This window comes from Pongo pygmaeus, chromosome 16 (assembly GCF_028885625.2).
Source record: "Pongo pygmaeus isolate AG05252 chromosome 16, NHGRI_mPonPyg2-v2.0_pri, whole genome shotgun sequence".
Lineage (NCBI taxonomy): Eukaryota > Metazoa > Chordata > Mammalia > Primates > Hominidae > Pongo > Pongo pygmaeus.
Window position 1 is genome coordinate 57,292,825 of NC_072389.2, and position 25,684 is coordinate 57,318,508.

General features: G+C 39.9%; 1 protein-coding gene across 10 annotated transcripts in view; it reads left to right on the forward strand.

Annotated features, from left to right (window-relative positions):
* The window catches only part of MAPK6 (mitogen-activated protein kinase 6), a 49,053-nt gene extending 23,711 nt beyond the window's left edge, over positions 1–25,342 (forward strand). For 3 of the 10 annotated variants that reach the window (XM_054451729.2, XM_054451733.2, XM_054451730.2), the window contains exons 2-6: positions 5,342–6,527; positions 9,378–9,522; positions 17,920–18,084; positions 20,579–20,780; positions 23,112–25,342. In XM_054451729.2, coding sequence (XP_054307704.1) covers positions 5,973–6,527; positions 9,378–9,522; positions 17,920–18,084; positions 20,579–20,780; positions 23,112–24,210 — 2,166 coding nt within the window. In that variant the 5' untranslated portion in view covers positions 5,342–5,972 and the 3' untranslated portion in view covers positions 24,211–25,342. Of the gene's footprint in view, positions 1–1,537; positions 1,662–5,341; positions 6,528–9,377; positions 10,213–11,225; positions 11,245–17,919; positions 18,085–20,578; positions 20,781–23,111 lie in introns of those variants that run through there. The other 7 variants (XM_054451731.2, XM_054451732.2, XM_054451734.2 and 4 more) reach the window with 4 other exon arrangements.
* The last annotated feature ends 342 nt before the right edge of the window (positions 25,343–25,684 follow it).

Sequence of the window (25,684 nt, forward strand, 5' to 3'; positions counted from 1 at the left end):
AGCAGTAGAGCAGAAGGTTGAGGAGAAAACCAGAAAAAGTAACCTTTATGTTTATGGCCCTTACTTCAAACTTTCTTTGCACATCTAGACTTCCTTTTTGACATAGGTAAGCCAAGTTGCTCCCTGATAAGAAAAAAAGAAAATTCTGGTGAGATAAGACAAAATAAAGTTACTTCTTTTGTTTGCATTTCATTACTTTATACACTTAGGCTTGACTCCCAGTACCAGCATTACTCCTGGTGTGGGGGTAGACCAGGTGACGGGGAGCAGGAGGTAATGTAGCAAAGAGAGCAGTGCTTGAGCAGACAGTTGTGGCTAATGCAGTTTCGGGGAACTGCCTTATAAACTTAGGAAGCTGGTATCCAGCCTGCATTATAGAGAGCTTTTAATTCCATGACATGGTAGATCACTGAAAGAAAACCAAAGAAAAAGCAAAAAGCCAACTTTATTCTTATAAATTATTCTCCTTACTTCATTTTATTCACCACATTTTTAAAAACAAAACAATATCGAACCAGCTAATTAAACTTAATGATCACTCCCCAAACAACCCAGAATCAGCAATGGTTGGTAGGAATGGGTAACATTTATTTGGAAGCAGAGAAATTGGAAAGATGCTGGAAAGGGTCCCTTTATGTTACCTTCCTTTTTACTTCCTTGTTGAAGTGTGTAGAACGTGTAAAAAGAATATGGAGCCCCAGTTTTTTCCTGGGTCTAAGCTTTAAACTTTGTTTTTTTGTTTTTTGTTTTTTTTGAGACGGAGTTTCGCTCTTGTTGCCCAGGCTGGAGTACAATGGCGCGATCTCGGCTCACAGCAACCTCTGCCTCCTGGGTTCAAGCCATTCTCCTGCCTCAGCCTCCAGAGTAGCTGGGATTACAGGCATGTGCCACCACGCCCAGCTAATTTTGTATTTTTAGTAGAGATGGGGTTTCTCCATGTTGATCAGGCTGGTGTCGAACTCTGGACCTCAGGTGATCCACCCGCCTCGGCCTCCCAAAGTGCTGGGATTACAGGCGTGAGCCACTGCGCCCGGCCTAAACTTTGCCTTTATGAAATTAAGCATGAAAGATGGTGGAGATAATGGCAATTAATAGTACACTGATGTGGACAGAGGATGCAGTGACCTTCTGCTGGTCCAACTGAGTTTTATGTATGCTTTAGTCAGGCCAAGGAGCTCCATGATTGATGTGAAAGTTGGAGGTAGTTGGAGAGATCAGAATTTGGAATATACCTGCCCTAAGAGTTAAGGTGATAAGGAGGGAACAGTTTTCTTTCTAAGGTCACTAGGAGAGCATGAGAGGCCTCTACCTTTTTTATGGCTACCAGGCACACACATCTTGACTTTCTTAATTAGGTCAGACCCCCAGTGTGCAGACTCTCAGTAGTATCTTGTAGCATTCCTTGGTACCACTTGTCCTTTCTTCATTTCTGTGTTTACTTTTCTTTTTTAAAAAATTGTTTGTCTCTAGTCACATGGTAAACTCCATGAGGGCAGAGCCCAAGTCTCTTTACTCACCATTTTATCCCCATTGCCAGGAGATTGACTGACACAAATACTTATCAAATACTTACCAAATAATGGAACGTGACTGAATTGGAAACACTTATTGGATCCACTGTATGATATAGAGGTACAGCATTACTCGCAACACTAATTAAGGTGGGTCTGCTTTCCAAGATCCTGGCTGAAAAGGCGCTCTAGCAGCATTTGGTCTAATGGATAGTGAAGGATCCTGAAGACTACTACTCACAGAGCAGTGACGCAGAATCACTGAACAAGCACTGCCATTGTAAATCTTTTTCTCCCCCAGATGTTTAACTGGTATAATCCTCATTGTCTAGTGGAATTACAGTTTGGTTTATAAATACTATCTTCTCTTGTTAGAATGTATAGTCTTCATCATCTGAGGACATAGTAATGACTCTGCAGTTCTCAGTGTAGGCAAAGCTCCTACCTTCCCTAGTATCACTTTTTACCCACTGTTACCTCGTTAAGTGCTGACCAGTCACTGAGAATTCTGAAAAGGCACTCGCATCCTTGAAGTTTCTAGTTTGTGAGGCTTAGTCTCAGTAAAATTTAAGGGGGGCAGATGTGGATGGGGGTCTTGAGTAAGGATCTCTCATTTTCATGGCTTTCCTAATCTGGCTACAACTCCTACTATAGTGCTATTCTGTCAGATAACAGTGGTGTAATTTTTGACAAAGCATTATTTGTGCTTGACTAGATTGCTAGTGGACTAGAAGTTTGAGAGAGAACTTGGAGATCTTACTGTTCTCATTTCATTTGTCTATAGAACTGACTTTACAGTGTACATTTATCAGAAATGTAAAACATGACTGAGCTTTAAGGAATTGTCTACGTTAAGGCAAGAAGGTAGGCGTGAACAAACATTCTATTTCAGGTAGAGACTAGAGATGTAAAATTTTGGAAATAGTGGAGCCTTTGAGAAATACTGGTTTTCTTGACCAGCCTGGGAAACATAGTGAAACCCCGTCTCTTCAAAAAATACAAAAATTAGCCAGGTGTGGTGACTCCTGCCCATAGTCCCAGCTCCTTGGGGGGCTGAGGGGTTGAGGGGCTGAGGTGGGAGGATCGCTTGAGCCCAGAATGCAGAGGTTGCAGTGAGTGGTGATCACGCCACTACACTCTGGCCTGGGTGACAGAGCAATACCCTGTCTCAAAAAACAAACTGGTTTTCGTAGGGTATTTAGTGGGGAGCGAGCAGGAAGAATCAAGATGTGTACAAACAGAAAAAAACTTGGTGGGAGGGAGACATGCAGTATTAAATCCCTTTTTAAAAATCTGAAACTTTTTTACCAATACAAAAATTATTTTTATTATTTATTTATTTATTTTTGAGACGGAGTCTTGCTCTGTTGCCCAGGTTGGAGTGCAGTGGCGTGATCTCACCTCACTGCAACCTCCACCTCCCAGGTCCAAGCGATTCTCCTGCCTCAGCCTCCCGAGTAGCTGGGATTACAGGCACCTATCACCACGCTGGGCTAATTTTTGTATTTTTAGTAGAGACGGGGTTTCTCCATGTTGGTCAGGCTGGTCTCGAACTCACGACCTGAGGAGATCCACCTGCCTTGGCCTCCCAAAGTGCTGGGATTACAGGCGTGAGCCACTACGCCTGGCCGCAAAAATTTATTTTTATTACTTATTTCCATTATCACATGAGCTAGATCATATAACAACATTGAAAATCCCACTGTCTAAAGACCAAAGACAGACTAATGGCTCAGCTAGATAACGGCAAATGATATGTTGGACTTAAGTTATTCGAATTTTTTTTTTTTTTTTTTTGAGGCAGAGTCTTGCTCTGTCACCCAGGCTGGAGTGCAATGGCACGATCTCGGCTCACTGCAACCTGTACCTCCCTGGTTCAAGTGATTATCCTGCCCTACCCTCCCGAGTAGCTGGGACTACAGGCATGCGCCACCACGCCTGGCTACTTTTTGTATTTTTAGTAGAGACGGGGTTTCACCATATTGGCCAGGCTGGTCTTGAACTTCTGACCTCATGATCTGCCTGCCTCGGCCTCCCAAAGTGTTGGGATTACAGGCGTGAGCCACTGTGTCCGGCCTTGAGATTTTTTTTTTAATTCAAAAGTTTATTCACAAACTTCAACTTTTAAGTGTTTTATTACAAATAGACTGGTAAGCTACAGAATTTTTAGGACCTTTTTTTTTTTTTTTTGGCGGGCTAGGAGGGCTGATTTCTGAGAAGCAGAGAAAAACTTGTAGACAAGAGAAGCCGTTTCTGTTACAGTAAAAGAAAGCTATTATACTATTACTGTCCTTCATGATATTAAGCAGATACAAGACCCATTCTTATTTATTAAAAGAACTGAGGGATATAGTAAGTATCAGTTTTTATTAAAGCTGTCTTTCTCCTATTGGACAATCAGTTGAGTTTACTGAGGGCCAGAATCCTTTTGCTCATATCAGGTTTGCTCCTGCCTAGCATATAGTAGTTGCTAAATATATGTTTATATATTAAATGAATAAATTGGTGGCTTTATTCTTTCTGCCTAAAATATTTTCTGGTCTTATTTGTTAGGAATTCTGACCACCTGATTTTCCATAATGCCTCATATCTGGTACTCTGGGTGCTCTGCAATTAGGCCATTAAGAAACTGAAAGAACCAAGTTGCATTTATTTTTTTTCAGGCTGGCTAGGGAACCATCTACTGGAGTTGAGGCTATTTTTTCCTGCCCTTTTATAGGATATTTTTTTAAGTATGAAATATTTTAAGTGTACAGAGATCAATATAATGAACCTTCATATACATACCACCCAGCTCTATAAGATTCTAGTAATCTGCCATGCTTGTTATTTTAAAATAAATAACACATTAAAATGCAGAGAAATGATTCTGGTCTCTTTCCTTAATAACCTCCAGGTAATCATTATGAATTTGGTATTTGTCTCATTTTTTTTTCCATTTTTTTTTAACTTTTGCAATATGCATACATACTTACCAAAAAAAACTATTTTGCATGCATATAACTACTTATCTGTTCTCCTATTTTATGAAGTTTAGGTTGTTTCTAATTTTCTTTACCAAAAAAAATGAGCATTTCTTTCTCTACGGAGTTTACTGTGAAGAAAAATGGCCGGGTCATAGAGTATGCTATTTATTTATTCATTTATATGTTTATGCCAAATCGCTCTGAAGTTTTTACTAATTTAAACTCCAACCACTATTGTGTGAAAGTTTGTTTTTCTATACTCCTCAGACTTGACATTAACAGAGAAGCATATTTTTTCAATCTGAAATGTTTTCTTAAGATAATCTTTTCCTATCAGTCACATTAAATACCTTTTCATAGGTATTATTCATTGTTCGAGTTTACTCTTATAAATTGAAGAACATTATTTGTATATTTGTGCTGTTAGATTTTTGTTCATTGGATGTTGATAGGCATAGTTAATAAGTAAACATGCTCTTTAACAAACACATTGCAGGCTTCTTATATATTCTTTTAGATAGATGTTACTAATGTTTTACCCCTCATAAAACTCAAGTTCTATAAAAATATTATGAACCTTCCCACACTTGTTGGCATTTCAGAAATGGTACAACCTAATGAGCCTAAGTGTTACCAAGAATCTAGTGTAGTGAAATCTGGAGCCCGGGCCAATGTGTGTGAATTGCTCATAACATTTTTGTAAGCTATTTTTGATTAAGGGTAATTTGTCACTTAATGACCATAATTAAGTTTAATGTACCAGTAGTAGTTTATTGCTAAATGTCCAGTTTGTGTCATACGACAAATTTGAAGAAAAGAGTATTTCCTGCAATGGTGACTCTCTTCTTTTTCTCATCCCCCCAGGTTGTATCAGAGTAAGATGGACGGTAGCTTTGATTGTGATTGTGGTGAGCTGGAGCCACCTGATCACTAACAAAAGACATCTTCTGTTAACCAACAGCCACCAGGGCTTCCTGTTGAAATAAATATATAGCAACAAAGGAAGAAAAGAAGCAAAACGGAAATAGTGCTTACCAGCACCTTAGAATGATGCTGCTCAGGACCAGTCCAACACTGAATGTATCTGCACTGTGAGGAGAATGTTCATAGAAGCCTGTTGTGTGCATATTTATTCACATTTTTGTTAAATGTTAAATCGTTTAGCACGGTAATCTGAGTGCACAGTATGTCATTTCATTCCGTTTGAGTTTCTTGTTTTCGTTAAATGTCTGCAGAGTTGCTGCCCCTTTCTTGAACTATGAATACTGCAATCTTTTTAATTCTCAATATGAGTAGAGCTTTTTGAGCTTTAAATCTAAGGGGAACTCGACAGGCCTGTTTGGCATATGCAATGAACATCAAGAAACCATCTTGCTGTGGAAGCATAATTATTTTTCTTCTCCCTTTTTGAAAGATCTTTCCTTTTGATGCCAGTTTTCTTCTTTGTTTACACAAGTTCAATTTGAAAGGAAAAGGCAATAGTAAGGGTTTCAAAATGGCAGAGAAATTTGAAAGTCTCATGAACATTCATGGTTTTGATCTGGGTTCTAGGTATATGGACTTAAAACCATTGGGTTGTGGAGGCAATGGCCTGGTTTTTTCTGCTGTAGACAATGACTGTGACAAAAGAGTAGCCATCAAGAAAATTGTCCTTACTGATCCCCAGAGTGTCAAACATGCTCTACGTGAAATCAAAATTATTAGAAGACTTGACCATGATAACATTGTGAAAGTGTTTGAAATTCTTGGTCCCAGTGGAAGCCAATTAACAGACGATGTGGGCTCTCTTACGGAACTGAACAGTGTTTACATTGTTCAGGAGTACATGGAGACAGACTTGGCTAATGTGCTGGAGCAGGGCCCTTTACTGGAAGAGCATGCCAGGCTTTTCATGTATCAGCTGCTACGGGGGCTCAAGTATATTCACTCTGCAAATGTACTGCACAGAGATCTCAAACCAGCTAATCTTTTCATTAATACTGAAGACTTGGTGCTGAAGATAGGTGACTTTGGTCTTGCACGGATCATGGATCCTCATTATTCCCATAAGGTATGTAGAGAAAACCAGCTGAGACAGACCTTTAAACTGATACACCTAATCAGGAATAGGTACTTATATTTTCTTTGTATATTGTGGCAGAATTTTTAATCTTATTAAACTTTACATATGCCTTTTTTCTGAAACAAGTCTCTCTGTTTGAAATGAAGGTGGAGTGGGATAATTAAATACAAATTTCTAAAAATACGTGGTTATTATAATGAAGTTCTAATATATGGTAATTTATTATAAATGAAATTCTCCCTTAGCTATTTAAAAGTGGAATATACTCTTCTTTCTTTGGGACAGAATTGTGGTAAGAGGCGATGCTATTTCAACTTTAGGTCTTTTGTTTTTGAGACAGAGTCTCACTCTGTCGCAAAGGGTGGAGTGCAGTGGCGCCATCTCGGCTCACTGCAACCTTCATCCCCTGGATTCAAGCGATTCTTGTACCTCAGCCTCCCAAGTAGCTGGGATTACAGGTGCATGCCATCACGCCCAGCTAATTTTTTTGTATTTTTAGTAGACAGGGCTTCACCATGTTGGCCAGGCTGGTCTTGAACTCCTAGCCTCCAGTGATCTGCCTGGGTCAGCCTCCCAAAATGCTAGGATTACAGGTGTGAGCCACCATGCCCAGCCTTTTTTTTTTTTTTTTTTTTATAGTTTTTAGTGACAAGATCTTGCTGTGTTGCTCAGGCTGGCGTCAAACTTCTGGGCTCAAGTGATCCTCTGGCCTCAGCCTCCTGAATAGCTGAGGCTAAAGGTGCATGTCAGCACACCCAAGCTTATGTCTTCTTTTGTCTCTTTGAGCCTGTACTATTCAGTTCTGCTTTGTTTAAACTAAATTTAGCTTGAAATCTAAATTCACATAAACAATTGGTAATAAGTATAGCCAAAAAGATTCACAGCAACTTCGTCTTAGATAGTAAATTGCCTTAATACAAGAATTTAATATTTTTCAAGCTGAACCTTGGTCTTTTAGTTTTGAAATGAAATCTTATGTGGGACCCTGATGTTTAAAATAGAGAGGTGGAGCCGCTTTGGTTGTAAAGAACCCCTGGGAGCCCTGCTTTGTTAGCTTTCCACAGTACATGCCTAAGACAAATCTTCATACATGCTGTTTCACATTAAGATTATTTTTATTTTTATTTATTTATTTTTTTGAAATTGAGTTGTGCTTTTGTCACCAAGGCTGGAGTGCAATAGTGTGATCTCAGCTCATTGCAACCTCCGCCTCCTGGGTTCAAGCAATTCTCCTGCCTCAGCCTCCCAAGTAGCTGGGATTACAGGTGCCCGCCACCACGCCCAGCCCACATTAAGTATTTTTACTTGGGCCAGGTGCAGTGGCTCACACCTGTAATCTCAGCATTTTGGGAGGCTGAGGCAGGCGGATCACCTGAGGTCAGGAGTTTGAGACCAGCCTGACAACATGGTAAAACCCTGTCTCTCCTAAAAATACAAAATTAGCTGTGCCTGGTGGTGCATGTCTGTAATTCCAGCTACTCGGGAGGCTGAAGCAGGAGAATCCGGGAGGTGGAGGTTGCAAAGAGCTGAGATCGCACCAATGCACTCCAGCCTGGGCAACAAGAGCAAAACTCCATTTCAAAACAAAAAAGATATTTTGTAGAAAATGAGTTCTAGGCTGGAAGCGCGGTGGCTTCTGCCTATAATCTCAGCACTTTAGGAGGCCGGGGCAGGAGGATCACTTGAGGCCAGGAGTTTGAGACCAACCTGGGCAACACAGACACTTTTTTTTCCTAGAGAAAAAGGAAAAGAGATGAGTATTACACTGACGACATCCACAGTGAAATATTGTGGATAGAGCACTGAACTAAGACTTACACTATATAAAATTGACTCCATTTCTACATCCAGCTAGCTATGTGACTTGAAGCAGATCCCTTAATCTCTCAGTCATCACACCTATAAAATGGAGTTAATATCTACCATCACAATCTCTCAGGGTAGTTTTGAGGATGAAATAAGGCAATATATGTATAAGGTTTTATAAGGTGCTTTGTAATTGTAAAGTAGTTGAATAGGTTATGAATGGGATTTATAGTAGAGGTCAATAAGGAGGTAGACATCAGTTTATAGCTCTTCCCTACTGTTCTGACTTGAAGCATACTTGTTCTTTGATTATCTCAAGACTTTGAGTGTAAACCAGCTCATCTTCTGAAAAATGCTTTGAATGTGTGGCCTAGAATTAACACTATAACTAGAGTTGTATAATTTTTTTTTTTTTAGACAGGGTCTTGCTCTTGGCTCATTGCAACCTCTGTCTCCTGCGCTTAAGTGATCCTCCCACCTCAGCCTCCCAAGTAGCTGGGACTACAGGCGTGTGCCACCATGCCAGGCTAATTCTTGTGTTTTTAGTAGAGATGGAGTTTCACCATGTTGCCCAGGCTGGTCTCAAATTCCTGACCTCAAGTGATCCACCTACCTCGGCCTCCCAAAGTGCTGGGGTTAAAGATTAAGGATTCTTTTTTTTTTTTTTTTTGAGACGGAGTTTCGCTCTTGTTGTCCAGGCTGGAGTGCAATGGCACAATCTTGGCTCACCACAACCTCTACCTCCCGGGTTCAAGCGATTCTCCTGGCTCAGCCTCCCAAGTAGCTGGGATTACAGGCATGCACCACCACACCTGGCTAATTTTGTATTTTTAGTAGAGATGGGGTTTCTCCGTGTTGGTCAGACTGGTCTCGAACTCCCGACCTTGGGTGATCCGCCTGCCTTGGTTTCCCAAAATGCTGGGATTACAGGCATGAGCCACCATGCTGGGCAGATTAAGGCTTCTTTAATCAAGTTGTAAGTACTGTTCTTTAGCTAAAGTAAAAAAAGTATGTTTTTTGTTTCTTTTATAGGGTCATCTTTCTGAAGGATTGGTTACTAAATGGTACAGATCTCCACGTCTTTTACTTTCTCCTAATAATTATACTAAAGCCATTGACATGTGGGCTGCAGGCTGCATCTTTGCTGAAATGCTGACTGGTAAAACCCTTTTTGCAGGTTAGTATTTTGTGGGGGAAAAATTTTCCCAAAGAGAAGTAATTTTGCATTTTATCTCTGAAGCAAGATTCATGTAAGATTTAAAATAATTTGTTATGATCTGGAATACTAAAATGAACAGATAAATTGGCGTTTTTAATAAAAAAATTGAGAAAACTTATTCACATACTCACTAAATTGGTCACTTCATAAATTATCAGAACTCCTGTTTAAATATAATTTCATATTTTGTGGACCCATAATACTTGTTGGTAATTTGTGTTGATATTTGAGTTGCCTAATTCTGTCAGTATCATCACTTCCTGGTGAAAATTTTAAGCCATTGTTGAAAATCCAACAAATTTTTCTTGGTCCCCTCCCCCTATAAACAACCAAACAAGTAATTTTTTGTTAAGTTTGGTGCTATTTAGAAGTCTAAAGAAGTGTGTGAGAGAGGACTTTGTCAAGATGAGGTGAGTAATCCATGAAAAATGTCTTGTGTCATAAAGCAAAGCATACGTCTGTATAAAATTATTTAGTATAGACTAGAGCTATAAACTTAGAGAAGCTATGCATCAGTGATTGCTGGAATGGAAGGCATTATGGAGTCAAACAGATTTTTCACGATTTAGAAATAGTGAAGAATTTTAATTGGGGAAGAGAGAAAATGTGTTATTTAAGGGTACCCATATAAATAAAAGTATAAGCCTGGTGCATTCATGAATCTGAGATTCATGCAAGTTGTCAAATAATAAACATATTTATGACTAGTTAAGATGGGGTCAGAATACTAGAAAGTATTTAGAAAGTAGGCAGAGGACTTTCCATATGGAAAAGTAAGGAATAGTAGGAGTACTGAAGATTTTTTAGTTGGGAAAGTGGTGTGATAGTGATTAAGGCCTTTTTCTGTCTTTTGACATAACCTTTTTCCCCTCTATACCCATTTTTTTTTTCTGAGACGGAGTCTCGCTCTGTCACCCAGGCTGGAGTACAGTGGTGCGATCTCTGCTCACTGCAAGCTCCGCCTCCCAGGTTCACACCATTCTCCTGCCTCAGCCTACCGAGTAGCTGGGACAATAGGCGCCCGCCCCCTCGCCCGGCTAATTTTTTGTATTTTTAGTAGAGATGGGGTTTCACCATGTTAGCCAGGATGGTCTCGATCTCCTGACCTCGTGATCCACCCGCCTCGGCCTCCCAAAGTACTGGGATTACAGGTGTGAGCCACCGCACCCAGCCCTGTATACCCATTTTTAGAGTGGTTCCCCCAGACCCCCAGACTGTGCTAAGAGCAGAAGGAAAGAAATAGGCCAGAGTCTATTTACATAAGAAATATTAGTGTACATAGGAGAGCACTGGTGAAGAAAGGACAGCGTGCATAAATGTCTTTTAAGTATGTTAATGCCAGTACTTAGTTTATATAACAGCCAGCCAGCTCTTCACAATTTTTTCTAATATTTATCTAAAATTTCTGTCTGGGCCCAGTGGCTCACGCCTGTAATCCCAGTACTTTGGGAGGCCAAGGTGGGCAGATCACTTGAGGTCAGGAGTTTGAGACCAGCCTGGCCAACATGGTGAAACTCCGTCTCTACTAAAAATACAAAAATTAGCTGGGCATGGTGGCGCACACCTGTAATCCCAGCTACTGGGGAGGCTGAGGCACGATAATTGCTTGAACCTGGGAGGCAGAGGTTGCAGTGAGCTGGGATCGCGCCATTGCAATCCAGCCTGGGCGACAGAGACTCTGTCTCAAAAAAAAAAAAAAAAAAAAAAAAAATCTAAGATGTATGATAGTTTTCTAAATTGAAATTCAGAGGGATTCCTGGAAACTAAATTATTAAATGGATTGATTTTTGCTTAGGAACAATACTGTGATTGGAGGTTATGTTCCTGATATCAAGTGCCTTCCAGCATATATAAACAATTCTGTTTGTTGCAGTGTGACAAATTACTCCAAAACTTAGTAGCTTAAACAACAAACATTTATTAACGTTTTACAGTTTCTGTGTGTCAAAATATGGGAGTGGTTTAGCTGGGTGGTTCTAGCTCATGTTTTCTCAGTCAAGATGTTGGTAAGGGCAGCAGTTATGCTGAAGGCTTGACCAAGGCAGGAGGATCCACTTCTAGATAGCTTACTTACATGACAGTTACCAAGAGGCTTCGGTTCCTCACCATGTGGGCTTCTCCATAGGACTGCTTGAGTGTCTTCATAATATGGTGGCTGGCCTCCTCTAGAACCAGTGATCCAAAAGACAGCAAGGAGAAAGCCAGTGTATCTTTTTTTTAAAAGTTGTATTGTTATATAATTCACATATCATACAATTTATTTAAATTATATAGTTCCATATTTTTTAGTATATTTACAGAGTTGTGTAACCATTACCACTATCTAATTTTGGAAGACTGTCTTGGCTCCTGAAAGATCCTGCAAACAATTATCAGTCACTTCTCATTTCCTCTTTCCCCCAGCCCCTGGCATCCACTAATCTACTTTATGTCTCTATGGATTTGCCTGCTCTGGTTGTTTCAGATAACATTTGGACTTTGTGACAGGCTTCTTTGATGTAGCAATATTTGGGAGGTTTACCCATGTTGTGGCATATGTTAGTACTTTTTTCCTTTTTATGGGCAAATAGTATTCTGCTATATGGATATACCACATGCTTTTTATCCATTCCTCAGTTGATGGACATTTGGGTTTCTACTTCTTGGTTATGAATTATGCTGCTGTAAATATTTGTGTACAAGTTTTTGTGTGAAAATATGTTTTCAGTTCTCTTGGGTGTATATACCTAGGAGTGGAATTGCTGGGTCGTGTGGTAACTGTTTAACTTTTTGAAGAACAGTTTCCCAGTGCAGCTGTACCATTTTACATTCCCACCACCAATGCATTAGAGTTAAATTTTGTCTTTTTGAGTATAGCCATCCTATCGGGTATGAAGTAGTATCTCATTGTGGTTTTTTTTTTCTTCGAGACGGAGTCTCGCTTTGTCATCCAGGCTGGAATGCAGTGGTGTGATCTTGGCTCACTGCAACCGCTGCCTCCCAGGTTCAAGCAGTTCTCCTGCCCTCAGCCTCCCGAGTAGCTGGGATTACAAAGGCATGCGCCACCACGCCCAGCTAATTTTTGTGTTTTTAGTAGAGACGGGGTTTCACCATGTTGGCCAGGCTGGTCTCGAACTCCTAACCTCAAGTGATCTGTCGCCTTGGCCTCCCAAAGTGCAGGGATTACAGGCGGGAGCCATTGCACCCGGCCTCATTGTGGTTTTGATTTGCATTTCCCTAATAACTAATGGATGATTGAATGTCTGTCCAGATCTATTGCCCATTTTTTAAATTGGGTTGTCTTTTTATTATTGAGTTGTAAGAATTCTTTACATAATTCTGAATACAAATCTTCTGTGATTTACATGTATTTTCTCCTATTCTGTAGGTTTTTTTTCCTTTCTTTATAGTGTCTTTTGAAACAAGATTGATTGATTGATTGATTGATTTTTTGAGACAGAGTCTTGCTCTCTCGCCTAGGCTGGAGTACAGTGGCATGATCTCGGCTCACTGCAACTTCTCCCTCCTGGGTTCAAGTGATTCTCCTCCCTCAGCCTCCTGAGTAGCTGGGATTACAGGCACACACCACCATGCCCAGCTGATTTTTGTATTTTTAGTAGAGACGGGGTTCACCACGTTGGTCAGGCTGATCTCGAACTCCTGACCTCATGATCCACTCGCCTCAGCCTCCCAAAGTCCTGGGATTACAGGTGTGAGCCACTACGCCAGGCCTGAAAGAAGATTTTAATTCTGAAGTCCAGTTACCTTTTTCTTTTGTCTCTTTTGTTTTTGGTGTCATGTCTGAGGAATAATTGCCTGACCCAAGGTCATGGATGTTTTCTCCTGTGTTGTCTTCTGAGAGTTTTATAGGATTAACTTTTACAGCTGGGCACGGTGGCTCACACCTGTAATCCCAACACTTTGGGATGCGGAGGCAAGTGGATCACCTGAGGTCAGGAGTTTGAGAACAGCCTGGCCAACATGGTGAAACCCTGTCTCTACTAAAAATACAAAAATTAGCTGGGCGTGGTGGCGTGCACCTACAATCCCAGCTACTCGGGAGGCTGAGGCAGGAGAATCGCTTGAACCTGGGAGATGGAGGTTGCAGTGAGCCGAGATCTTGCCACTGCACTCCATCCTGGCCAAGAGAGCGAGACTCTGTATTGGGGATGGGTGGGAGGGGAAGGGATTAACTTTTACACGTTCTTTTGCATGTGGACATCCTCTTGTCCTGGCACCATTTGTTGAAAAGATTCTTTCTCCATTGAATTATCTTGACACTTTCATAAAAAATCAGTTGACCACACATGTAAAATATCTTTTTGTGACCAAGTCTCAAAAGTTACATACTGTCAACTTTAGCTTTATGTGTTAGAAGTGAGTCACTAAATACACTTCATGGTCAATGGGAGCGGAGTTCAGTTCCACCCTTTAAAGGGAGGAGTATCAAAAGAATTTTTAGACCTTTTTTTTTTTTCATTTTTTACCTTCTTGAATGAACAAGGGTAAAGTGTATATATATATGTGTATATATATATATATACACATATATATATACACACTATATACACACACATATATATATACACACACGTATATATATACACATATATATATAATTATTTTTTTTTCCCGAGACGGAGTCTTGCTTTTGTTTCCTAGGCAACAATTGTACAATGGTGCAATCTTGGCTCACTGCAACCTCCGCCTCCCGGGTTCAAGCGACTCTCCTGCCTCAGCCTCTCAAGTAGCTGAGATTACAGGCGTCTGCCACCACACCCAGCTAACTTTTGTATTTTTAGTAGTTTCACCCTTTTGGCCAGGCCAGTCTCAAACTCCTGACCTCAGGTGATCTGTTTGCCTTGGCCTCCCACAGTGCTGGGATTACAGGCAGGAGCCACCGTGTCCAGCCAAGTGGACACATTTTAAAGCCACCACTGTAACGAGTCAGAAAAACAAGCCAGGTGTGGTGGCTCATACATGTAATCCCAGCACTTTTGGAGGCTGAGACCAGAGGATCACTTGAGCCCAGGAGTTCGAGACCAGGCTGGGCAACATAGTGAGACCCTGTCTTGACAAAAAACAAAAATGTAGCTGGGTGTGGTGGCACACACCTGTGGTCCCAGCTATTCAAGGGGCTCAGGTGGGAGAATTGCTTGAGCCTGGCAGGTCAAGGCTACAGTGAGCTGTGATCATGCCACTTACTCCAGCCTGAGCAACAGAGTAAGACTTTGTCTTAGAACAAAAACAAATTTAAGTCTATATAATGAAAAATCATTTGGTCTTGCTCCAAGTCATAGAAATGAGTTCAGTACCTACTGCTGCTGCATGGATTATACAAAGGTTTTGTTTTTTGAGGAGTCTTGCTCTGTCGCCTAGGCTGGAGTGCAGTTGCGTGAGCTCAGCTAACTGAAACCTCCTCCTCCTGGGTTCAAGCGATTCTCCTGCCTCAGCCTCCCGAGTAGCTGGGACTATAGGTGCATGCCCCCATGCCCGGCTAATTTTTGAAATTTTAGTAGAGACAGGATTTCACCGTATTGGTCAGGTTGGTGTTGAACTCCTGACCTCAGGTGATTATCTGCCTTAGCCTTCCAAAGTGCTGGGATTACAGGTGTGAGCCACTGCTGTCAGCTATATTTGTGTATTTTTAAATGTTTGTTTTTAAATGTTCAGTGCACATTCAGACATTAAATATAGGAATAAAAATAATTGGATTTGTTTTAAAACTCTTAAGTAGCATAGTTTCACATTTAATAGGAATAGTTTGTGAAATGATTGGAAAGATCTAGGTTGTAGTTTGTTTTTAGTTGCCAGGTGCTTTATTGATTTTTGTCAGTGAACCATTCAGTAAAAACATGAAGGGAAATCTGAGTGGTTATTAGGTATAAGCTGCAAATGAACAGAGCAACAAAAGGTAAGGACCAAGCATTCATTGGAAATCAGTGTATTTTTAGCCTGTAGAAAGTGTTATATAGTCTTATTTTTTGGTGCATTTCTCTTGTGTGTCCAGATTGTCTCTCTGTAGGTGTTCCTGTCCCAGGTTAACACTTGTACTTGGGCAGTATTTTCCCTCTTTCCTGCTGTAGCACTTTTATCTCTTGCATCTTCACTTTACCTCTTCTGCTAGATCACTTTTATCAGTATTCATTCAAACATTGATAGAATTTTTCCAGTCTTACAAAATAATCTGTCCTGACCCCACAGTCCCTCAGCTACTGCCACATACTACTGTACTCTTTGGATGTAAAACTTCTCAAAAGATGCATGCATCCTTGCTGCTCTTAATTCCTCTGCTTACATTCTGTCTTTCACCCTGTCCAGTCAGGCTTGGTCCTCCACCAGAAACCACTCTCCACAGGTCACCAGTGATCTCCATAATGCTAAATCCCTTATGAATTCTAAGTCGTCATTTTGAGCCATCTCCAGCATTTGTTGCAATTGATCTTCACCTCTTCAGGTGCTTTTTCAGCTGTCTTTGGGCACGCTACTCTTTCCAGTCACCCTTGCCGGTTCTCTTTTCTCCTCATGTTGGGAGTATCCCACATTCAGTCCTTGGACTCCCTGCTTCGCTGGCTTCACTTAGTCCCTGGGCAGTCTCATTCTTTTTCATTCCTTTAACAATTATCTATATCTGATGATCAGCCCTGACCTCTCGTCTGAATTCCAGGTTCCTTAACTCAGTATCTCCACTCAGATGTCTAATAACAAAGTTAACCTACCCAGAACTGGGCCCCCGATATTTCTTCCTCATACTTCGTTTTCACTCATGTTAGCAAACCAGTACCTCCATTTTTCAGTTGCTTAGACAAAAATCTTGTCATTGTCCTTCATTTCTGTTAGCACAGACCCTGTGGGCTCTTTCTTCAAACTATATCCAGACTCTTAACAGCTTGTTACTGTCGCTCTTACTATCCCTCCCCAAGTCCAGTCAGCCATTATGTCTCTCCTGTTAGAAGGACCTTCTCTTTCCTGCTTCAGTATTTGCTGTCTTTAGTTACCACATCGCAGCCAGAGTGGTCCTGTTGAAAGATAAGGTAGATCATGTCATCTCTGCTCAAACTGTGTGATGGCTTTCCATCAAACTCAGGGTAAAGCAAACCCTTTGTTCTAGTACCACTCTGACTTATCTCTCACTATCTGCCCCAAGGTACTCTGCTTTTGCTACACTTGTCTAATTGTTGTTTCTTGGACATACCAACCCGCCTCTCTCCTCTGGGCTTCTCTCTATCTTCCTAGAACTCCTTTCTTTCTTCCATATGAATATTTGTTGTATTCCTCACTTCCTTAATTTTCCACTTTAGTGAGGCCTTCCTTTGTCTCAAAAAAAAAAAAAAAAAAAAAGTCTCATTGTTGCCCAGGCTAGAGTGCAGTGACAAGATCTTGGCTTACTGCAACCTTCTCCTCCAGGGTTCAAGCAATTCTTGTGCTTCAGCCTCCCGAGTAGCTGGGACTACAGGCATGTGCCAAGCTTGCCTGGCTAATTTTTGTATTTTTAGTAGAGATGAGGTTTTACCATGTTGGCCAGGCTGGTCTCGAACTCTTGACTTTAAAAAGGTATTAACAACCCTATTTTTCCCGACAGTGCTATCACCCTTAGCTTACTCTCTTTTTCTTTATAGCATATGTCACCATAAGACCTACTTTACAGAATTATCTGTCCTTATCCACAAGATTGTAAGATCCATGAAGGCAGGCACTTGGTCTGTTTTGTTTCATAACTATTCTCAAGGAACTAAAAAGAATTTTGAATGTTCAATGAATTTATAGACATTAAAGGAAAGGCAAGTGGAATTTTTATTTTTTGTTTTTGAGACAGGGTCTCACTGTCATCCATGCTGGAGTACAGCAAATAGAATTTTTAAAAGTCACCTATTTAGCCTAAAGTTTCCCCCTTTATTTCTTTAATTGCCTAACAGCCTAGAAATGCTAACTGAGCCCTAACATAGAACTATAAAACTTCCCGTTTTACAAGTCTAGTCCAACCCTTCATTTCATTGATGTTGAAATAAAGTCTTAAGAGATGTTAGCTATTGTCTCTGAAGTTATAGCCAGTTAATTAGTGGTACAGTTAAGACCAGAATCCAGATCTCTTGAATCTCAGTTGCTTTTTTTTTTTCACTAGTTTGTGATAACCTTAATATGAGACCAAACTTAAAGAGTCAGTTCCCTGTGGAAACAAAGCAGCTAAAACTAAATACATCAGTAAGCAGAAATTGAAACAGATAAGTAGATTGGTGATAGTCAAAGCAATGAAACCCGCTGATGATACAATTCAAACTTTTCCCCCTCACTGGTCATTATAATATTTAAATTAGTTTAGTATGTTTATTGTGAAATAAGTAAACATTGAGGAATTTTTTTTTTTTTTAACCTCAGGTGCACATGAACTTGAACAGATGCAGCTGATTTTAGAATCTATTCCTGTTGTACATGAGGAAGATCGTCAGGAGCTTCTCAGCGTAATTCCAGTTTACATTAGAAATGACATGACTGAGCCACACAAACCTTTAACTCAGCTGCTTCCAGGAATTAGTCGAGAAGGTATTGTGACTTGAGAGTAACCCTCACGTTAATGCCTGTGTGTGAGGCAGAATCTGTGTAGGGAAGCCGGAGCTTTTTTATCCTTAGATATGGGGCTTTCTCTGAAATAGTCTTTATACACTTAAGGTGTACATAAAACTTCAACTCTCATTTCCCCTTTTTTTGTCCTGGTACTTGGGCTACGATCTGTTTTTTGGTTCTTCTGAATCACTTTTCAGAGCAAGTAGCAAGTATTTTGAATATAGGCACTGGGGGCTAAATCATGATGGCATTTTTTCTCTCAGATATACTTGGAACTCCTTTAAGTGCCTGGATAAAAAGAAAGCTGCTGTATTTAGTTTCAGCAGGTTTTGCAGGCTTTTCAGTAGTTCCACATTCTTAATCAGTCTTTGAGTCTGTCTTCACAAATTCCATTGCTAGCTCCCTTGCTGGTAACCCTGTAGCCACTGTCACAACATCCCTGTTCATAACTAAATGAGTCCTCTGTGGGAACACTTTATTTTTATTTTTTATTGAAAAATAGAGACAGAGTCTTACTGTGTCCCCCGGGCTGGTCTTGAACTCCTGAGCTCATGCAGCCTTTCTGCCTCAGCCTCCCACAGTGGTAGTATTACAGGCGTAAGCCACCACACCTGGCCAAAGAGCACTTTTAAAATGCAAACTAGTAATTCTGAATTGGGAGGTGGAGTGGGGAACAGGGTGGGTGTCTGCATACCCTCTATAAGGTGTGGCTCTGCTCAGCCAGGTGGAGACACTGTGCACAGTGATAACCTGGATCCACTTCAGAGTGGTTGTCACTAATCAAGAGGACGGTGCTGTTGAAGCATTTGTAACCTTGCTGTATAATGCTATTTGAATCTTTTTCATACCCTCATTAGGGTGGGGACCATGTTTTAATCTTTGAACTAAACTGAATATTTGGCCAGTGACTGGGATTTATTAACCATTGAGCAAAGATCCTTGGTAGTCACATGTGGCAGCACTGTGCTTGCAAGCAAGTGAATGCAGAGTGGATGGAGTTTCTGAGACTGAAGATTTATCAATTATATGCTCCATACTACTTTCTTCTTAACAGTGGAGTTTTATTTTGGGACAGAGCACATTCTGAGGCAGTGGCAACTTGGTAAAAAGAATACATGTTCTCACCCCACAGTCTCTTTATGATCTTTGAAGGAAAAAAACAAACAGGGTTAAGTGCGTCTGAGTGAACGTATAAGACTCCTAGGAGCCCTACTCTGGTTAATTTCCCTTGATATTTACCTCTCATCCTTTCTGTAGTATACCATATATTTCTCTATCTTAGCATGGTGTTCAGCACCATTGTAGCATTCCTGTAGTCCTAGCTGTTCAGGAGGCTGAGGCAGGAAGATTCCTTGAGCCCAGGAGTTCAAGGATACAATGAGCTATGATCATGCTATTGCACTCCAGCCTGGGCAACAGCAAAGATGCTGTGTCTTAAAATTATCTTTCTAAAGAAAAGAATAGGGTTCTTTCTAGAGTACAGGTTGGCTTGAGAGAGAAAGGCCATCTTTCTCACTTAGAAGGCAAGGATAAGAGGATGTGTGAGTGACCATAGTGAAGAGGTAGGGATTGAGACAAATGTGAAGTGGGTTTGTCTATTGAGAGTGATAAAGAAGACCGAGAGCATAAAGAGAAGGCCAGAGAGCAAAGGTCACAATGAAATTGTTTAGTATGAATTTGTAATGAGCCAGGTATGGGATATTGCAGCTAGTTTTCATCAGTTTTGTGTGCCAGGGAGCAGAGAGGGTAGATGGTGGTGGTGATCCAGGGTTGAAGGTTGATATCATAAGGCATAGAAGTGTGTGGCTGGTGTAAATACAGCTTTCAGGCTGCGTGAGGAGCTAAGGAAGGCCTACTAGACTATTTTATGGGAAGAACTGGATTTGTGGTTAACCAGAGTCCTAAGATGCGCAAGGGCAGTGTGTGAACTATGCTGGAGTGTGATGTGAATCAGAGATCAAGAAATTAGTACAACAGCTCATCAGTGAAGGATGGGAAAGGGCTTTTATTACATACCAGACACTATGATTACATCTCATTTTTGTACCTTATGAAATATCTATGTCTACTTTATGCATGAAGAAACTGATGTTCATCAAGTTTTAGTAGCCTATCCAGCACTACAGTGCTAGTAATTGAGTTAAGCCAGTGACTTGCAGAGCTAGGATTAAAACCTATGTATTAGGCCGGGATTACAGGCGTGAGCCACCACACTCAGCTAGAAAATCGTTTTTAAGTTGTAAATCAGGTAAGTTTTATTTCTGACAAATTAACTTTTTAATTGTGTAGTCCATTTTTCCCCTTTATAAGATGGGGACCTGTTAGTACAATTAAGATGCTCATTTCCTGTTGTGTAGTATGTAGTGCTAAGGTAATCACTTAGCTAGTCATTGAAATAAATGAGATCAACATTTACTGTTTTTCTAAAGGTAAGCAATTATTTTCTCAAAAACTTTTACCTTTTCTTCTGCAGCACTGGATTTCCTGGAACAAATTTTGACATTTAGCCCCATGGATCGGTTAACAGCAGAAGAAGCACTCTCCCATCCTTACATGAGCATATATTCTTTTCCAATGGATGAGCCAATTTCAAGCCATCCTTTTCATATTGAAGATGAAGTTGATGATATTTTGCTTATGGATGAAACTCACAGTCACATTTATAACTGGGAAAGGTAAATTGATCCTAAATTAGAAAAATAATATTTACTGAACTTTCCAGTGGACCATATGTAGTGAGTTTTTTAAAAATTATGTATAAGACAATGTAGAAGTCTTAAAAATTTAGTAATGGAAAGATACAAAAATTAGTCAGGTGTGGTGGCAGGCGCCTGTAGTCCTAACTACTTGGGAGGCTGAGGCAGGAAAATCACTTGAACCCAGGTGGCCGAGGCTGCCGAGATTATGCCACTGCATTCCAGTCTGGGCAATAGAGCAAGACTCCATCTCAAAGAAAAATTTAGTAATGATCCCTAATATTTATATCTATAAATAGCCATTAATTAAAACATTTAATAAAGTAATTACTGGTTAGATGATATATGGGAAAAGTTAAATGCTACTTTGAAACATTTTCAAAGTCATTAAGGCATATTTATAAAGTCCTTTAACTGAAGGTTGGAAATGAATCATTTTATGAATGTCAAAAATTTAAGATGTTAAATGACAAGACTCAGTCATATCCAATAAAGTATCTCCAGTGTCTCAGTGGTAGTTATATCTTAAGATAAAAATTATTTGACTCATTAAAAATTATTTGACTCATGTTAGATGCAGGTTTGTGTGTTTTTTTTTTTTGAGATGGAATCTCACTCTGTTACCCAGGCTGGAGTGCAGTGATGCAATCTCAGCTCACTGTCCTGCCTCAGCCTCCCGAGTAGCTGGGATTACAGGCACCCGGCTAATTTTTAATAGAGGTGGGGTTTTATGTTGGCCAGGCTGGTCTCGAACTCCTGACCTCAGGTGATCTGCCTGCCTTGGCCTCCCACAGTGCTGAAATTATAGGCATGAATCACCGTACTCAGCCAGTATTTGAATGTTTTCCTAATGACAAAATTAATTTGGGGACACTTAACATAGGTTCAGTAAAAGAGACTTTTTAAAGTCTAAACATTAGTGTATAATGTTATCCATATTTTGATGTTTCATGAAGTGAAATAATTGGATTTCTAGGAAGTTTGGCTGGGCGAGGTGTCTCATGCCTGTAATCCTAGCACTTTGCGAGGCCGAGGCAGGCCAATTACCTGTGGTCAGGAGTTCGAGACCAGCTGGCTAACATGGTGAAACCCCATCTCTACTAAAAATACAAACATAAGCCAGCCTTGATGGCAGGCGCTTGTAGTCCCAGCTACTCAGGAGGCTGAGGCAGGAGAATCACTTGAACCTGGGAGGCAGCAGTTGCAGTGAGCCGAGATTGCACCACTGCATTCCAGCCTGGGCGACAGAGTGAGACTCCGTTTCAAATAAATAAATAAATACATACATTTCTGGGGAAGTTTAGATATAATTCTGCTTCAGAGTAGGATGGTAGCTTATAGAGTCATCAGGTGATTTTGATGTATGGCCAAGTTTGGGAACCACTAATGACAATCTTTTTAATCTTAAGATTTTACGAAGAAATTTTTTTTTCTCCCTCCTCAAATATTGATGTATTGGTATGGTATGTTTACACAAATCTGCAAACTACTTTTTTTCTCCATGTGTCCATTTCTACCCCCTAAATATGGTTCTTTTCTTTTTTGAGACAGAGTCTCACTCTGTTGCCAGGCTGGAGTGCAATGGCGCCATCTCTCTGCTCACTGCAACCTCCTGAGTTCAAGCAGTTCTCCTGCCTCAGCCTCCCTACTAGCTGGGACTATAGGCGCCCGCCACCATGTTCAGCTAATTTTTGTATTTTTAGTAGAGGGGGTTTCACCATGTTGGCCAGGCTGGTTTCAAACTCCTGACCTCAAGTGATCCATCCACCTTGACCTTCTGAAGTGCTAGCATTGCAGGCGTGAGCCACTGCACCTGACCTGCATTTTCTATTATACCTAGCTAAGTCATCTAATCTCTTTTCTTTTCCCTCAGTGATTGTGCATGTCAGTTAATAGGATAGCACATTCAGCAACACGTATACACAGGGAGATTTTTGCTATTCATGGTGATGAGTTTTCCAGCAAACCTCCTTCTCTTCTAGTTGCCCTTACTGTAGAGTAAAAATTTGTAAGGTACCTGATTGAGATTCGAGATCTGCATTTTGTGGCTATGAAGTCTTTTGTTTGCATGGAACTGGTGGACAAAAAACAAATTGGAAATGAAGTTACATACTTCATTGGCAATTACCAAATATATTAACAGAGCTTTCCTATCAAGACTGAGTTCTGGTAGGGCAAGGCAGGCATATTTACTCTTCTATAATTATCCCCTCATAGACCTAGCACAGTGCTGTCACATAAAAGGTACTCGGTGAATTTGAAAATGAAATCATATACATAGAATAACACTAGTGTATTGATTTTTTTCAGGTATCATGATTGTCAGTTTTCAGAGCATGATTGGCCTGTACATAACAACTTTGATATTGATGAAGTTCAGCTTGATCCAAGAGCTCTGTCCGATGTCACTGATGAAGAAGAAGTACAAGTTGATCCCCGAAAATATTTGGATGGAGATCGGGAAAAGTATCTGGAGGATCCTGCTTTTGATACCAATTACTCTACTGAGCCTTGTTGGCAGTACTCAGATCATCATGAAAACAAATATTGTGATCTGGAGTGTGGCCATACTTGTAACTACAAAACGAGGTCATCATCATATTTAGATAACTTAGTTTGGAGAGAGAGTGAAGTTAACCATTACTATGAACCCAAGCTTATTATAGATCTTTCCAATTGGAAAGAACAAAGCAAAGAAAAATCTGATAAGAAAGGCAAATCAAAATGTGAAAGGAATGGATTGGTTAAAGCTCAGATAGCGCTAGAGGAAGCATCACAGCAACTGGCTGGAAAAGAAAGGGAGAAGAATCAGGGATTTGATTTTGATTCCTTTATTGCAGGAACTATTCAGCTTAGTTCCCAGCATGAGCCTACTGATGTTGTTGATAAATTAAATGACTTGAATAGCTCAGTGTCCCAACTAGAATTGAAAAGTTTGATATCAAAGTCAGTAAGCCAAGAAAAACAGGAAAAAGGAATGGCAAATCTGGCTCAATTAGAAGCCTTGTACCAGTCTTCTTGGGACAGCCAGTTTGTGAATGGTGGGGAGGACTGTTTTTTCATAAATCAGTTTTGTGAGGTAAGGAAGGATGAACAAGTTGAGAAGGAAAACACTTACACTAGTTACTTGGACAAGTTCTTTAGCAGGAAAGAAGATACTGAAATGCTAGAAACTGAGCCAGTAGAGGATGGGAAGCTTGGGGAGAGAGGACATGAGGAAGGATTTCTGAACAACAGTGGGGAGTTCCTCTTTAACAAGCAGCTCGAGTCCATAGGCATCCCGCAGTTTCACAGTCCAGTTGGGTCACCACTTAAGTCAATACAGGCCACATTAACACCTTCTGCTATGAAATCGTCCCCTCAAATTCCTCATCAAACATACAGCAGCATTCTGAAACATCTGAACTAAAACACTCAGCAGACATTTATCTTTGTATTCTTCATGAAATGTGTTTTGTCTTTTTTTATTACTAGTGTTTAAGTCATTTTTTACTTGAATCAGATGGTGTCATTTAGTAAGGATTTTATGAGTTCTTGTTTTTTAAAATCCAAACTTTCTTTCTACATGTGAGATAGTTTTCATTTTAACTGGCATGTCATTTGCACACAAAAAGACTAGAGCAAAATAATGCAATGCAGGAGGAGAAAAGAAATGCACTAAGACAAGAACATTCTCTCATAGAACATTGATCTGTTTTACAGGAAACAAACCTTGCCTTGAAATTTACACAGTGAGACTGTACATAATTGCATGAAAATAGCTATTTTTTTCCTAAGACATTTTTCATTCATGAGTATTTTCAAGTTTTTCATACTGTACACATTTCTTAAAACACATGATACCAGCAGCAACTGAAAATGAATGCCGAATTTGGTACACATGTGTTATCTACCTCAAGGTAACAAGAGTATGTGGCAAAACATATACCACCCATAGTGCTTCACAAAATGCACTTCTATTTAGCCAGCGTTTATTGTAGTAAACTATTCTTAATAAAACTCATTCACTGTTTATAAATGTTCTGGTATGCATTCTTTATAGTGAAGTGTTAATACATCACATCTTATTTATTTTAGCAAATCAGTATATTTTCTGTATTTAATTATAAAAATTAACTTAGTTTTTAAAATTTATTTGCAAATATACTTTTTCCATTTGGCACTATGGTTTGTTGCCTACCTAGCTGAATCTATAATGTCAGCTTATCCTAAGGCTGTCCACGTACTTAATTTACTTAAGTGTTCATTTTAAGTAACGTGCTCACTGTGTATAGGAATTTGTATTTTGGAGGTGCTTGATCTATCTACAAAGAAAAATTAATTAGGAATTACTTTATTATAAAATGCTCCTAGAAGTCTTAATTGTGTTTATTTTTTAAAAAAACAAATGTTAGACTTGTGTGCATGGAAGTAATTAAGGTACATCATTATTGTAGTTTAAAAGTTGTACATGATAAGACATTTTGTTTTTACTGTATGTTTTTACTGAATGATCTATTCCCCATCCCAAGGCAAGCATGAATAAAATTAGGTTAAACGTAGCATGTGGCATCGCAGTCTCTTAGAATTTGTTTCATCTGTTTTATTTTATTGAATACTGTCTGTATCTTCGGTTATCCTGTTTGAAGAAAAAGGACAAATAAAACATGGCCAGCAAATACAGCTCCTGTTTCACTCTTGGGTTAATGAAAATTTTCTGCTAGAATGAAAATTACTACCAGAATCACTTTGAATTATGGCTATAAATTGCTAGTCTGAAAGGCTGAGAAGGTTCAAGTCTTTTGACTTAAACCATCACATATTAGAAAGGTAAAATGTGTAGTTGAAACTTTGAACTGTGCAGTCAGAAAACTTGAGAAGTATTTGCTCTGTAATACATCTTT